The sequence below is a fragment of the Pseudonaja textilis genome, chromosome 4 (assembly GCF_049901715.1).
Source record: "Pseudonaja textilis isolate UNSWEBS1 chromosome 4, rPseTex1.2, whole genome shotgun sequence".
Lineage (NCBI taxonomy): Eukaryota > Metazoa > Chordata > Lepidosauria > Squamata > Elapidae > Pseudonaja > Pseudonaja textilis.
In genome coordinates this window covers 56441410-56458414 of record NC_141993.1, presented here as the reverse complement: position 1 = coordinate 56458414, position 17005 = coordinate 56441410, and the positions used below count along the sequence as shown (strand labels likewise).

General features: G+C 35.3%; 2 protein-coding genes across 3 annotated transcripts in view; one reads left to right on the top strand and one right to left on the bottom strand.

Moving 5' to 3' along the window:
• Positions 1-742: 742 nt before the first annotated feature.
• Positions 743-9426, top strand: SRPRB (SRP receptor subunit beta). Its single transcript, XM_026701408.2, has 7 exons — positions 743-933; positions 3766-3860; positions 4034-4111; positions 4275-4357; positions 4700-4836; positions 5456-5510; positions 7011-9426. Exons 1-7 carry the CDS (start codon positions 798-800, stop codon positions 7225-7227), a joined length of 801 nt encoding a protein of 266 aa, XP_026557193.1. The 5' UTR covers positions 743-797; the 3' UTR covers positions 7228-9426.
• Positions 9427-15439: 6013 nt separating this feature from the next.
• Positions 15440-17005, bottom strand: part of RAB6B (RAB6B, member RAS oncogene family) — a 36237-nt gene continuing 34671 nt past the window's right edge. For both annotated transcript variants that reach the window (XM_026701410.2, XM_087933116.1), the window contains exon 8: positions 15440-17003. In XM_026701410.2, coding sequence (XP_026557195.1) covers positions 16939-17003 — 65 coding nt within the window. In that variant the 3' untranslated portion in view covers positions 15440-16938. The remainder of the gene's footprint in view (positions 17004-17005) is intronic.

Below are 17005 nucleotides of genomic sequence, written 5' to 3'. Positions count from 1 at the left end.
CAATCATAACAATACAAGAGCACACAATAGATACAAACTCGAGGTAAACCGCACCAAACTTGATTGCAGGAAATACAACTTGAGCAACAGAGTGGTCAATGTCTGGAATACTCTCCCTGACTGTGGTTTCTTCCTCAAACACCAAAAACTTTAACCTTAGACTATCTACTATTGACCTCACCTGTTTCCTAAGAGGTCTGTAGGGAGCGTGCATAAGCGCACCAACGTGCCTACCGTCCCTGTTGATTTTTGATTTTTTTTCCCCTTATTTGTATCCATTTCATTTTTCATAACCATGTTTATACTTATACCTGTTATATAATAATCGCTTGACAAAATAAAATAAATAAATAAATAAAACAAAGCGTGCCAACACTTTCCATATAAATCTGCCAACACTTTCCATGCCGGTTTAAATGGGCAATAAAATTTTCTTCGAGTATTTAAATCTAGATCATCCCCCAAACTCTGCTTTTGGGTATAATAATACAAAATTCTGATGATTTCCACCACCACCCCTACAAGAAATTGAAGCTTTAGATTTAGAACAAGCTTCCGCGTCTCGGTATCACTAAGTTTCTTCGCTAGGAATTCTGGGCGCTGTAGTCCAATGTAATTATCCCTATCTTTTTTTCTCTTACTTGAAGATGAGTGAACTACAGTTCCCATAAATCTCTTGGACTCCTCTGCTCCAGTAGCCAGTCATCTGCTGTAGAAACCGGAAGATGACGATTCCATAGCTGGACACGTCGCTACATTAGACGTCTTAAGCTGTCACGCGTGTTGAGCGGCTCAGCATGAACGGGGTAAAAGTGACGCCCCAGCGCGAGGAGTTTCCCCCTCCCCAAGATGCGCCCCTGCCGGACCAGGACGTGGCGCAGGTGCGGCTCCTGATCTCGGTGGCGGTGGCCGTGTTCGTCGTCTTAGTTCTGGGTGAGTTTCAGCGCCCCTTGGCTTTGCTCGGCAGTTGCTTTCGAGCGGCGCAGAAAGCGGGGGATGGAAGGTGAGCCGGGCTCTCCCAGTGACGCGGAGCCTTTCATCGCTCTGTCCCTTTAAAATCGCAAATGCGAGACTGGCGTACGGCGTGATTGTTTGAAGGGAGGTGGCCGTGGGGCTTCTGCGAGTCTTGTCGTGGAGGTGAAGAGCAGAAACTGGGCAGGTTATTAAGAAACATCCCCTAGATTGTAGAGAAACATCTTGCCATATTTGGGGGAACGTCTGGAAGGATTAGATTGCTCCCAGATGTATTAAATATAAACTCCTTTTCGTTGAGAAGGCTGCTAGTAACGGACTGATTTGGGAGAATTTTGCAAAAGTTATGTTCCTTGACAACCTATATTTCTGTTGTTTTTTTTCCTGTTCTGGCAATTGACTCCAAACAATCTTCTACTGTCAAAATAAAATGGCTGGGAAAATAAGTATTCTGATACAGCACATCTGGCACCAACCAACAGGCTGGTGAAAATTGTTTTGGACTTTGTTGAGGGTTTTTGTTAGTAATTGATGAAAGTGCAGGAGAAAGAGAACTTGTCAGCAAATTTAGAAAGTGAGAAGTAGGCAAATTTAATTGAGGAAAAGCTTCTGATTTCTGACAGGATAATTGTAATTTGTAATTCTGGCAAAGTACTGTATTTTATCATTGAGGTTAATGATATTTTGAACTGATTTGCTTATCCTACTACAGTGACTTAAAAGTTTGTAAACCGTTTGAACTTTCACGATTTTTACATAGATATAATCTAAAACTTGATCTGTTCTCCACTAGGAACTAGATAAAGAAAATCCAGTTGAGTTAAAAACATATTTGTATATTTATTTGAGGAAAATGATCCAAAGCTACATATTTTTGTGTGACAAAAATGTGCCGCATCTCATATGGGAATCTTAACTGATATGTCCCATTCAAGCATCAGTAACTGCAACTATATAAATGTTGATCAGCCCTGCAGGTTGATTTGGAGGAATTTTAGCTCATTCCTTCTTACAGAACAGCTTCAACACAAGGATGCTGGTGTGCCGCCTTGCATGAACTGCCCACCTCTGTAATATTTCTATGGGATGAAGTTCAGGACTTTGACTTGGTCATTCCAGAATGTTTAATTTTCTTTGCTTTAACCATTCTTTGGTAACTTGACTTGTGTTTTTGGATCAGTTTCTTCCTGTGTTCCTAAACTTAACCCTAACCCTGCATGACCATTTTCTCTTCAAGAACAGATACCCTAACATTTTGCTGTAGAATATGTTTGTACAATTCAGAATTCATACCTCCATCAATCTGTCTGGTCTGTGGGCAGCAAAGTAGGTTCAAACTATGATACTACCACCATGCTGTTTCAGAGTAAGGTTCCTATACTGGAATGCAGTGTTTGCATTTTGCTGAAAAATAATACTTTTCAAGAAAGTCAGAAAGTTGTATTTTGGTCTCAACCTTTCATAGAACATTATTTCAATTTCTTTCTGGTTAACCCATGTGGTCTTTTACAAATTATGGATGGGAAGCAACTTTTTGAACTCTGCATTATACATCCTTTCAACTGCATTATACATCCTTTCAACTCTGCATTATACATCATTACTGTTCAGTGTTCTTATAAACAGTGACTGTCAACATCCAGCTCACTAATCCAAATAATACTCCAGGTTCATTCTATTGACATTCACCAGTGCAAGAAAGGCATTTAGTTCTTTAGATGTTATTCAAGAGTTCTTTGAGACCTCCCAGAATATTTTATACATATTGCTTTTGTTGTGATCCTGGTTAGTTGACCATTTTGAGGAAGGTAATAATGGTGTTGAATTGCTTCCATTTGTTCAGTGAACTGGTGGAATCAGAATTCTTTGGTTATAGTTTTGTAATGTCTTGAAGACAAGTGAGCAGCAACAACCGTTTTTCAAAGGACCTTAGAAAAGTCCCTTATTCAAACCATGACACGCTTCCACATGCCTATGTTGAGAAGATCAGAAATTGATAGTGAATTACCCATAATTCTGTTCTTTAAATAAAGAAGGACCTCCTCCCATACTTGCACCTTACATTGATTGAAACACCTGGCTCCAATTTTCCCTTCAAATGAATTAATAATTCTAGAGTTTTACATATTTTGCCACATATATATTTTAGCTTTGGGTCGTTTTCCTCAAATAAATGAAGGAGTATGGTTTTTTATTAATTTGATTAATTGGGTTTACCTTATCTACCATAGTTTTAGGACTTGTATGGAAAACAGATAACATTTTAAATCACATTTGTGCAGAAACTTTGAATATTAAAAACTCAAAAATTTTTAAGTGTTACTATGTCTGCAGAACTCCTCTTAAAAAGGTTCTTATCTTTATTTGAATGATAATCATTGTTAATTCAGTATAGACTTTTGTAAACCTCCTTGGGGCTCATATTAATAAAAGATAACTAATGCTTATTTCCAAATAAATATATTTACTTGTTTGGTGTGCATGTGTTTCTGCTTTGATGTGTTTCTGATCTGGCTAGTAAGAGAAAGTCATACCTGTTCAGAAAGTGGAAAAAAGTAAATTTTATAGAAAATATTGTGAATTGCCTGGTTATTCTGTCAAATAAAATTGTTTATAATGCAGAAAAAAATTACAGGTTTGGAAAAAATTCACATACTGTATTACTTAAAAATGATAACTTACACTTCATGTATGTAATGTGAAATAGTTTAGTTTTAGACATTGCATGAATCAAAATATTATGTTATTTATACATATAGCTTAGTTATTCGGTGGATTGTTTGTCTTTTTCAGTAATTTGGAAAGTTTTCCAAGCAAGAAAGAGCAGTCGGACAGCAGTGCTTCTGGCTGGTCTGTGTGACTCAGGAAAAACGCTTCTATTTGTTAGGGTATGCAAGTTTCTTTCATAATTTCTTTTAGACTATCTTTTAGACGAATATTTTGTTATTTTAAGATTAAACAAACACTTCGAATTTCTTCTTGCTTCTGAAGACTTTGAAAGCATTACCGGTAATTTTACTGAGAATATTTAATTTTGTCTGTTTTCTTTTGATTTCCATAGCTCTTAACAGGAAATTTCCGAAATACTCAGACTTCCATAACTGATGGTTCTGCCTTATACAGAATAAAAAATGACAAGGTATGAATGAAAATGTTGTGCTATATATGTATACATATGTGAAAGGATTATTATTTGATTGAAATAATCTCAAATAATGGTAGAAGGCAATAAAAATGAATAAGCCTAAGCAAAATACTGCCTAAAATTGCTCCATGATTAATATTCATTGCTTCTCCTATAGAATAGGAATGTGACTTTAATTGACCTCCCTGGCCATGAGAGCTTGAGGCTTCAGTTCCTGGATAGGTTCAAGACTGCAGCTAGGTAAGTTTCAAAGAAGGGGTCTGTTAGGACATTACCGGTGTTTTGACTTTTAGGATTGCTGCAAATAAATAGAAAGATATGATGAAATATGTGCATCTCATTTGTTGGATTTTTGTCCATATCTCTCTCTCTTCCTAAACTTTTCCGTCTTGGAGAAGAGAAGAGTTTCAAAACAAAACAATTCACATTTAAGATGGCAAATCTTGATGATATCAAAACTTATTCTTAGAGGGGGAAAGTGCTGATTATAAGCAATCTCATATTGGGGGCTTGTTTATTTTGCTGATATACCATTGGAAGTTAATATCATGCACTGCATTTTATTTATTTATTTTTGTATAGGGCAATTGTGTTTGTTGTGGATAGTGTAGCTTTCCAACGGGAGATGAAAGATGTGGCAGAATTTCTGTACCAGCTCCTAACTGACAACACAATTCTGAAAAATGCACCTCCCCTCTTAATAGCCTGTAACAAACAAGGTAAAGCTTATCATATTTGAAATAAGCCGGCCTTCATTTACATATAATTTAAAATGTTTATACTGATTAGTATTTTGCTATGCCTTTCATAAGGTGTAGAATAAATGCATATTTGGAAACTAGTTTTGCTCAATCTTGGTAAACTAACTTACATATTTTATTTGTTTCTGAACTTTGGATACTGATGATAGGAAATCAGGGTTTATTTTAATGATGATTTATGAACTCAGCCAATTGGCCAGATAGAAATATAATGGTTATTTACACATCTGGATGGATATCACCAACCTGTTACCAAATCACCGTGTTGCAGTGGTGAATTTAGGGTTTAGTAAGTTCAGTTTCTTTTTAGGAACTGAATGATGACTGTGTCTGGAAATAATAGTTGTGTGACTTTCCCGATTTTTTGCAATTATCTGAGAAGATTTGCCTTCGTGAGCTTGCCTGATGACAACTCAGATTAAGCCTTCTCTAACTGCCCTCCAGTTTCTTTGGAATGCACCCCCAAGAGTTCAGAGGCCTAGCAGTGTCATTAGCTGTTAGAAAGTTTCTTCAAATGTAACACACCATTGTTATCTGTAGTAAGTATTAATGTGTTTCTTCCTTATTTCTTCCATAGATGTTACAATGGCAAAATCTTCTAAGCTTATACAACAGCAACTGGAAAGAGAGCTGTAAGTTCAAAGGTCCAACTTGTCAGGGGTCACCTTCATGCATCTTTCCTTATGTGCAAGGTTACTGCCCAGCAGTGATGGCATTTTAAAAATATATTTTCATATTGTTGTGAAGGCACAGTGGAAAGTAACATTGAGCAGTGAAAAATAAAACCGATTTTGCCTGTAGAATTTCCAAACTCTTCTGATGCATGAGATCAGCTAGAGTTTTAAATAGCAACATACATATTAATTTAATCAAGTTTATTAGAAGGAGTATATTTTTAAAACATTGCTTTCAAAAATTATTCAAATTATTCTTCATTTAGTATCTCAATTGTTGTCCTCCCTCTCTCTTTTCCTTGCCATTGATTTTTTGTTGGCTCTTGGAGACCTCCTGAACTAGTCCCTGCAGTTTTCTTGACAAGATTTTGGAAATGGTTTGCCATTGTTTCCTTCCTGAGGGACTGAATTCCTACATTTAATCCCTACAATATCCAATTTTTACAAAAAATATATTTCCTTTATAACCTGAATGGAAAATTATAGTTTTATGCATACTATACATGCATAAATATAGTAACTATATTTACTATATATAATTCACATTGAAAAATAACAATGGATACTCCCTCCTCCCCCCCCCCATGTACATACCTGAGTCTCTCCCATCCATTAAAATAAGGAACATTTTAAGTAATGCCATAATTTTGTGTTTTCAAATTAAATTTCTGAGCAGATATGACACAAGAAAAGGTGTTTTCGTTTGTTGAACTTTAAGTTAATCTTTAAAGCTAATCCCCAAATCATTATCTTATTTTTGATTATCACCGGAACTGATGACATATTGCAAAGGTGTTGCTGAAAGGAAAATATTTTGTTCTTCTTTTCTCCTTTTCCTAAAGTACAATGGAAGAATTAAAACTTGACCAATTATTGAAACTTTAATTATGATTTACTGTTGCCAGATTTCTGTGTGTTTTGTCTCCAGATATCTGTGATCTAATAATTAGGTCCTTTTCTCAAACATGGATCATTCATCTGTTTTATATATTTCTGTGCCAGAGAGACTTACAAGGAAGCTTAAAAACAGTATAGCCAATAAAAATGAAAATAATAAATACATAAATTAAAGTAAAAGTTATGTGGAGAATATCCGGAGCTCAGGTGTAGAATGAGGGTAAAGGTTCTTCTTCCAAGCTTGTTGGTTTCCGAACATTTTTTTACCAGGCCAAGGTAACATCTTCAGCGCTGAAGATATTACCTAGCCTGGTAATGAAATGTTCGGAAACCAATCCACAAGCTTGGAAGACAAACCTTTACTCTAAAAGTTACGTTTTAAAGAGGAAAAAAACAATAAAACAGACAATGGTTTGGTCCAGGAGAGGTTGTGATCCTACCCAGATTGGCTAGTTTCATACATCTCTCTCTCAAGATTGTGCAACCTGCCCACAATACCAACTGTTGATTTTATACAGACCCATTCTATTTGTCTAAGTTTGTTCTTTTTTTTTTTTACAGTAATACCTTACGAGTGACCCTCTCTGCTGCCCCAAGTACCATGGATAGTTCAAGCTCGGGATCTGTCATTCAGCTTGGGAGGAAGGGAAAGGAGTTTGACTTCTCTCAGCTGCCCATGAAAGTTGAATTTATTGAATGTAGTGCCAGAGGAAACAAGGGAGAGGAGGGTAGTGCTGACATTAATGACTTGGAAAAATGGCTAGCAAAAATTGCCTGAGAATAAGAAGGTGGCAAAGAATATGCCCTGGGAAGAGTAAGTATTGGAATGAGGCATGCAATTTAATAGAGCAAGAACTTGAGTTTTAAATAGCAGTTTGGCTAAGAAAAGATGCACGCTTGGAGCAATGGTGAGGATATTCAGTCTCTTGCTCAGGGAAGTTTTTACTTTCTATTCATTGTTCACAGGCTCTGCTGAAGTATCCTTGTTCTTTAAATATAGCCTAGCAAGGTGTAGCCTCTTTTCTGCTTCCTATTCTCATTGTAGATAATTTTCCTACTCTATTTTAGGAAAAGACCCCTTAAAAGGAGAAGCCTTGTTACATAAAAGTCTCAAAATGAAAAGGATCATGTCTAGATATTCCTAGATTCAAATTTCTTTACTTCTGTTTTCCTTCCAATACTCTTCTCATCTGAAACTTACTATTTTATTGTTTCATTCTCTAAAAGATTTTATAGCATTCTGGAATGAGTAGAATTTACTATTGTAACTATAGTAATGTGACTTCTAAAAAAAAAACAGAAATAGCCAACTACTTCGAATATTCTGTACAATCCTATCACTTGATATGTGCTGTTTTGCTTCTAAAATTGACTGAATAATTAATTGGTACACAAAATTTGAAAATCTCAACTTCCTTCCTTACTTCCTTCCGCACTGTGGTGTTATTTCAGGATTTAGACTGTGCTTCTGATAGACACTTCCCTACTCTTGTCTGATACACATTTGGATTACTAACTTCTTAGCAAATGTTAAATTATATAGCATCTTCATGGAAAGAGAGTGCCAAGTTTGTAAATCTACTAAAATGTAACATGCTCCCTTCTGAGCATATTACATTTTAGTAGATTTAAAACTTCCATTAGTGCTTTAAGATGTGTCATTCAATCAGCTCTTGAAAGATGTTTCTCCTGTAGAATGTTCAATGTTCAAGAGGAGTAACCATTAGAAATGCGTACCTGTGGTTCTGTATCAAACAAGATGTTAACTGTTTTCAGTTATATTCTTGTTTAACAGAGTATTTTATATGCCTTACGTTATACAGAAGAAATAAGTAACTTATTTTTTTTTTAGTCTGTCACAAGCTGGACTTGATACTTTTTCCAGATGAGTTTCATTTCCCCAAAGTGTAGTCTGTAAAAAAAAGTGATACACAGAAAACAAATTTGTACATGTAATGTCCTGTACTTGTAATGTCCTGTATTTGTTACTAAAGACCAAGTTCTATTAAAATGTTTTTCTTAAATTGCATGAATTGGTCCCTAATATTTATGTATATCCCACCAAAATCTGTTCAGTATTAGTAGCTTCACAGTTTGCTCTGAAGTATAGACTTAGAAATAGCTTTTTGTGCATTGGGTGACTTGCAAGTAGAACATCAGGGGCATGCCTCTAAGCTATGTTTGAGCTTAGGAATGAAATTGTGCTCTATTGCTTTTATTTCGTAAGCTTTTTGCCAAATGCAGAATAAAAGTGATAAATAAATCATGAGAACTCTGCTTGCCATGAGACCCATGGCCCACACTGTCCTTGAAAAGCTGCAAAGGTGTAGAAAACCACACGTTTTACATTATTATTTAGGTCTACAAATATTTGCCTAACATACCTCTGATTTTCTCAGTCACATTTTCTTTAAATAGAACGTTCAGAGTGCATTTTTAAACATGGTTATTTTTGCTTGTGAAAGTCTTATGACTCTTGCTACAAAATTCTATAGGATTAGAAGATTTATTTTAACAGGAGTTACTGTATATTTTTTTGTATTTCAGTTCTAAATTGTAATTGCAGAGGGAGGCTGAAAGGAAGTGATGATGAACAGTGATGTTGTAGAACTTAATTTGGTATAGGATGTAAACATTAATTCCTGGAGCGGTATCAAATTGCAGCATGTAAAAAATTATATCACAGTTATAACCAACATTAAAAATCTCTCTACTGGAGGATGTTGGGTTTAAAGAGAACCCTTCAAGTTCAAGAAATGCTGGATTACATGTGTGAATACAATTGTTTTATATGTAGCAATAAAAATACCTTATATATATTTTAATGTGGATTTACAAACACAGAATTACAAGGCACAGTTTTGTCGAAACAGCATCTTATGAAAGATATATATGTTGTCTGTTTTTGTATTTAAATAATTGCTGGAATAAAAGTAAATAAAAGTATTTTTGTATTGCAATAGGAAACTACTCCCATGGTTTTGTTTGCCCAATTTTGTATTTGCCAATTAAAGGCAGAATTTTAATTTTTTTAAGGCTTTGTTAATGGTGCTAATGACATTTGCATGGAGATTCTGCTGCTTTTATTAAAAATAAGCTTGATACAATTTACATATTCAAGAGAAATTACCTTTGTTGTCATTTATAACCAGGAGCTTAAAGACTTTGCTCTGCGAGTTGGCTTGGGACTCCAAAGGAGGAGCTTCATGTTGGGGGTGGTGGGGGTGGTAGATAATATCAGATCCCATCTTCCCCACTGTTCATCCTATGCCCTCCTTCCCTCCCCATCTTTTAGATATTGTATTTTGTTTTTTTATATTTATTTTTTTGGAGTATTCATATAGTTTTATCTTTTTAACATTGTAAGCTGCCCAGAGTTACCCTGTGGTAAGATGGGTGGCCAATAAAGTTAATAAATAAATAAAACTAAGTTCAGTTATACTACCAAGTTCAATGAAATGAGACTGTCTCTTTTTCATTTTTTGTCTATGGGCTGTTTTTCTTCTAAACGATCAGTTGAGTGGGAGAGCCTTCTTTGTGTCATTTCTGTAAATTGCTCTGGGGAGTGCTATAGAAACTGTTCTTTGAAGGCTCTTCAGCTCATTGAAGAATTTTAGTTTTGTATTTTGGTTGAATTTCTTTAGTTAATGCAAATGGCCCAAAGAGGACAGAACCTCTAAATTTTAAATATTTGCCAGTGATTCCTCCACTTGTGTGTCACTTTGCAAATATTGCAGTTTTATGTATCAGGCTGTGATGTCAATTTAATTCCTGGAATACTGCTGTTCCATTAAGCTTGGGTCCCCTGGCTTAATTTAACTAGAGTGTTTCTAGACTAGGTTTTTATTCTCCATTTCATTGTCCATGGGGAATCTTACTGCTGTCTTTACAAAGAAAAAGTATGCTAAGAGATGGAATAATGATATATTTATGCCTGTGATGATGTCTGGGAGCATTATTTGCTAAGAATTTTGAGTAAGCAAATATTCTTCTTGGTGAAAGAGTTTTCTTTTATTCATTCTTTTTCTCCCTAATCTTTTGGGGATTTATCTACATGGATTTACTGTTGCTAATCTGCATATTTATCAACCATATTTATGCAACTTCTGCAGCCAAATGTGTTGAAACAACAACAACTAGAATTTTAGCTAGATGGCATAATACCACTGGCCATGTTTTTGGCTTTCTCTCCCACAGATAATCAGTTGAATATTTCTGATGGTATATGAAAGATATCCCCCCCCTCCACTGGTACAGGAAGCTATAACTATGGCAAACCTAAGACAGCCAGCCAGCCTCTTTAAATTCCTGTGAAGAAAGTTCTACCTTTGACGTATTCTGTTCCATTGTGGAACAGCTACTTAGGAAATTTATCCTGAGGTCATTAAAATTTGCCTCTTTGTAATTTAAATGTTTTTTTAAAACTGTCTTCTGGAACAACTCTGAATCATACTATTCCATCCTCTACATCAGGTGTGTCCAACCAGTGGCCCACAGGCCACATGCAAGCCTAAACAGTAACACGCCCCCATATGGTTATAAACTTTTAATATTACTTTTTGATCACTAAATACATTTTTAATGAGAATCAATTACACCTCTCTTTTGTGGGTCTGTCTTCAGAAATATGAGTAGCTGTAGACAGCTAGGTTTAGAGGAACTTTCATTAATGGTGAAGTTTTAAAATAATACACAATTTTGCCTTTGCAAAAACCAAGTACTAAAAGGATTATACTAAAGTTGTGTTCAAGGTAAGCTATTAGATTTAACAGGTCAGAATTTTAAAAAAGTTTCAAAAAGCGTTGATATTTTACTAGGGATAAATTCAAGACTTACCCTGAGCCATCTGCTCAAGGACAGAGATGGTTTAAGATGAACTACAGGGGAGTGGGGAAGATGGGGCTCTCATGAATTAATACAATAATACATCATCATTGCCCCAGGAATGCGGCAGGGCAGAATTATCCCATCTTGGTGTCCTCCAACTATGTTGATCTAAATCCTCACATTTTACTAGTATGGACAATGCCAGGGGTTATGAAAGTTGCAATCTTGACTACCTGGAAGAGATTTGCTTGGTGAACACTTCTTTAAACTTGAGCATAGGTCTCATCAACAAGACCAAATAGTTGGATGGTTATATGCAGGTAGGGGAAGAATGAGTTCATTTTTCTTCTGAGTGTAGACTTTTGTATCAAGCTAAAATAGACATGAAACCTTTTTCTTTAACAGGCAATATCAGTAGTATGTCTAATGATGCACATAGCAAACATCCTATGTTCAGTCCTGTGATGAATGGACTGGGAGAAAAAAACATTCTTCATGCAGAAAAGAGATGGAGGCTACAACATCTCTTCAGCGTGAAATTTGTTTTTTTTTTCTTTTTATCCAATACATTCAAAATGATAATGTTGAAAATCACTTTTTTCACACACTCCTCTGTTATGATTAATGAAATATTGTATTGCACATTGACTTTTGCTAAGGCAATCTTTTCTTTGGGGGAAGATTCTAAATTTATAAAAATATTCCTCTAACTGTACTCTCTTAATTGTATGAAAATACTTATTGTCACCCACTTTCTTGTCCTCTTAAAGCCATGTGGCATGGTGAGAATTAGTCCTGCTGATTCCATTCATAGAAGACACTTGAAATGATGAGTCACTATTGTGCTTCATGAATCGTGTGAAACCAGAACAAGCGGTGAAAGCATCACATCAAAACATAAATCAAAACTAATAAAACTGGAGTGTTGCTTTGAGGGCAAATCAATACAACAGCGCTTAGGTTTGTCTGCACTCTGTTAAATATTAGCTGTATAGTTGAGAGGGAAACTTTTAATCATATTTGCCTCAAAACTGTAAAACCTTCAGTTATATGACCTAGCCATTGGGTTGAGGAAGAAGTCTGGAATTTTTTCCCTTCTGATAAATTATAAATAGATACATCGGAAATTTCAGCAAGGCGCAGTATTCTTTATATGAATCGGAGACATATTGGACACCCCCTCTACACACAGAATCCTGCATTTTATAAACAATTGTAGTGGAATAAAATCCAGACCAAGTTCCTTCATTTCTTCTAAACAAAACAAACCTTCCCTCTTATCAACATAGGCCATTCATCTATTTTTTGGTGGTTTTATTGGAAAGGAACTTATTACCTGGATCTCCGTGATCTTCTGGAGAAGGAACAGAAACATTTCTACTTCAAAGATGGAAGAGTATACTTATGCATAATTGTTGCTAGAAATTGTAGTTGGAAGAGATGAACTATAAGGGGAACTGCTGTTTCTGATGAGTTTGTATCTTTGTCTTGCAAACACCGTCTTTTAAAAAAATGGTCAGTTCATGTACTTCAGACATACATTATGACTGGAAGGTCAAGGTGTCTTGCCCTGGTATCAAAATTTTTATGTATGCCTCTTATTCTGTTCAGCTGAGTTTTCAGAAGAAAAATAAATTACACCATCATTTTATAATTTGTCACTTTAAAAAATGGGTTAATATATATTAAAAGGAAATATTGTAACTGGTCTTTCTTCATAAGTTAAAACATGTTCAGTTTCTTTTGATACAAAAATTGTGCTCTTCACTCCAATATTTGTGATGGATTATTTACGTTTGTGCTTCTGGTAAGATATCTAAAAATGTAAAAATTATTTATTTAGCTTTGGAAGAGGCTTTCTAATGTCTTTGAGATGTATTTAATATGAATGAGACTTCGATGCTTTGCAGAGATACTTTTGCCAAGGCATCAAATCTTAGACCTTTAGAAAAATCTCCAACTCCAACAGTTATGTCATTTTTCATTTCTATGCATGTCAATTCATGCTTACAGCTTGGATTTAGTCTAGTATGCCTATAGTTCACTCCCCACCCAAGGGATTTCTCTATTTTTTAAAATAAATTTCATATAAAGGGGAATAACATAATGTAGTATTTACATTTCTCTGCTTTGACACTGCAAAGGCAGGTTCTCTCTCTCTTTCTCTCTCTCTCTCTCACTCACACACACACACACACACAGATAAATCCTAGTATGCTTTGGTTTCTTTGGAATAAAGAATAAAAAATGACACTGAATATGTATATATTCTCTGATGCTGTTTCTTAGATTATGGGGGCTTTTGAAAACTAAAATTAAATATACTTTGAAGGATCTATTTTTGCTAAAAGTGCCATTCTTAACAGAAGCTCATGGCTGGGAAAAATGTGTCTCCTTTAATTTATTCATTAAATAAACATGATATATATGTTTACCCTAATTATCTCATTTTTGATATAGAAGCTTATCTCCATGTAGAAAGCCCATCTAAGTTGTTTTCCTTTGTCAACAGTAATAAGCTATATTCCATTTAATTTAATTTTGAATTCTAATAATTGAGAATTAAATGTCCGACTATAGACCTCAATAACGTTCAGCTTACTGAAAAATTGTGTTATTCTTTCCTGTTACCAAATTCAAATATTAACCATTTACCAACTTGCCTTGCTTTAATTTTTTAATCCCTTTTTGCAGTGTTATGTGGGGATGGTAGGGGGAAGAGTTATAACCAGGTGAATGTTGAGCTAAGCTGCCCCCAGCATGAATGTGAGCATGGCAAATCCTCCCTAGTTTCTTGGGCTGTACTTTCAGACTTTCAAGATTCTGATAATGTTAACCTTACAATAATTTGTTTATCTAGGTGTGCTTCTTGTCTTAATTACCTCACAAGGCTCATAGGTTTTCAGTAATTTGGTTTTATCTTTAAAAATATTCTCTTTTTATAAAATACCCTGGAGAAAGAAAATGGGGTGGGATAATCTGCTTCTGGGATGTGTGTAACTAGGACTCCAAAATAGTGTATTTGCTTTAAAACAATTGTGTTTTCAATGGCGAAATGAAAAAAGCATTGTGGACCCAATATATCCACAGCAAGAATGCACCTCAAAACAATTGGGCAATAGCACTTAATCCTATCTTCCCATTACTGCCCCCCCCCCCTTTTTTTTTTTGCAATGGTGAGCAGCACTGCAGAAACAGTTATGCTTCGTTCTGGTAATTTGCAAAAGGATGCCTTCATGGTTATTGGATGGGAAGCCCGACTGATTTTGCTTCTCAGCATCTGGTCACTCAGAATAAGGGGGTAAAACATAGGTATTATGATGCTGGGGGAGGAAATGATGTCTCTTTTACTGGAAAGGAATGCATTTTTCATCACAAATGGAGTGAGGTGATGCTAAGTTATGGCCAGTGGCTTGTTGTGGTGTATTTGACTGCTTACTTGCTAGTAAAAGCATAATCTGATTGGCTGCCAGTTTTCAGCATATACTGCAGCTTTGCAGTGCAGAAGTCACTGTAACATCCAGCTAACTAAAATGGTATGTGATCATTCAAACCTTGCTTCATTTCATTCATAGAATTAGAACCTGGAATGGCTGATCAAATATGATACTACTCAAAATTCCTGTTAAAAACCTGAATGTTATTTTTATAACCAATTCTGAAGACAAAGCAGAAAACAAGTGTGACAACCATAAAGCGAAAATAGCAGTGCAGATAATAAGCTGCCTTTGCTAGTGGTAAGTGAATGAAGCAATACATGAGGCAGGGAAGTCACAGAGGTGCTTGCATAAACGACAATATCCAGGAGAAATCAGCAAGGAAATTAATAGGTCAATGGATTTGAGAAGGAAAGAAAACTTGAGACAGATGATCAATAGCTTTGGCTACTATTAGACAAACTGAATTGTGCATGGGGTAAATGCTTATGTAAGACAACAAGTTAGCAGAAGTAATTTCCAAAGAATATAACTGAAATGTTTTGGCTGTACAAAACTGAGATTGAAAAATATTATTCCATAATGAAAAACCCACATTGTAATTAATCTCAGTGACACTTTCTGTAGTTTTAACTAAAATGAGACGTCAGAAAGTAACTTTCTCAACAGTGCATCCAGAATGTGACTACATGGACTATCAACACATTGACTGACAACATCTGGAGATATGTCTTTGTGTAGGTTTTTTTTTTCTAGTTTCACATGTATCTGAGTTTCGTTTATTGAAGACATTGACAAATCACACTTTTCCCCAACAATTAACAAAGACTTTCTAGACCCACACAGTGCAGCAACTATAATTTTTTACAATGATTGTTGGCTGCATTCTCAACTGTAATAGTGGGTGAAACCAAGCATCTATATTGTGCTTGGATGTGTATACATACACCTCTACACAGCTGTGTGTGTTAATGTATGTTTTATGTCACTATGAGACATGCATACACATGTACACCAAAATTACATACATTATCGCTTCGTCATTGCCAAGGTAAATTTATGGAGACAGACCATTTATTCTCTCTCAACCTTTGTTCGTTCATGCAGAAATTACTATCACTCATAATAATAAACCACCTTGAATAGTCCTGTTGGCTAAAAATGGTGATCTTACAGGGTAATTTTTTTTGAAGTTATAGTAATCAACAATCTGTTTGAAATTTGGCAACTGGTTTGAATGTTTTCATTAGAAGAATCTATGTTAAACAATTGAAAGCATTGCATAAAGATATTTGGGGAATGGGAAGGAGAAATATATGTTTTTCAACCTAAATTTAATGGTACTCTTACCGATAATGATTTATGCAGGGAATAAAGACTAAATCAGAGTTCCCTGATCCAAACGATGCTTGTAAATAGCAGCTTGGTTTCCCATATACATTCAATTATACATTTGTTCTAGGGCTTCCATTAAAGTTTCAAAAAGTCACACACCTGGACTATGTGACATACATGAAGACTTTAAACCATTTTTGATATTAAAATAGGATTGTGGAAGCTGTACATGCACCATAGATGTGCCAAGATGTTCTTTTTGAGAATGGGGAAATGACTGCCACTGTCATGAATTAGAATTCACTTATAGCTTTCTCTTCCTCCTCTTTACAGCTATAGAATCAGAGACCTGTATTATTATAACAGTTGCAATGGGATTGACTATGCTGTCTCTGGTGTATAAATGGTAATGCTCAGTGAACTGATCAGTATTAGGTTACTACAAGATGCAGCTATAGCTAACATGTTAAACTTTGAAATTAGACAGCCTGTATAATCTTGGGGTTTTTCTTTGTAAATTTTAGCTCAAGTTGATGGAGACTTGACTTTTATTTTTTACAAATATACAGTTTAAAAAAAAAGTGCCCCCAAAAGGATAAAAGTCCCCATGGCTGAAAGTTGTATACACACGATTAAAGTGTCTTGTGGAAAATTCTGAATTGTTTTGGCATTTTTAATAAAGTACATTATATTACAACTAAATAAAACAAAAAAGAAAAGGCTAGAGCCAGCTGTTGATTTGTGTTGAGCCTCCCCACCCTAGAGAGGTCTTGAGAGAGAAAAAATCCTCCCCAACCAATAACTCAATTTGTATTTTGAGGAAGCTAACCAATAGGAAGCAACACAACAAGCGTGGTGTCAAATGAAGCTGACAGATCCTGCATTTTGCATTAACAAGAACATCCACCTTCACTCGCTGGTGGTTCCTGTGGTTTGTCCAACTTTATGTCTATCACT

Excerpts from the sequence above, each read along its gene's own strand:
- SRPRB (XM_026701408.2), top strand. The coding sequence starts at position 798 with ATGAACGGGGTAAAAGTGACGCCCCAGCGCGAGGAGTTTCCCCCTCCC. Across the intron at positions 4,112-4,274 it reads ACAGAATAAAAAATGACAAG|AATAGGAATGTGACTTTAAT; the intron begins GTATGAATGAAA and ends CTTCTCCTATAG. Across the intron at positions 4,837-5,455 it reads AATAGCCTGTAACAAACAAG|ATGTTACAATGGCAAAATCT; the intron begins GTAAAGCTTATC and ends TTTCTTCCATAG.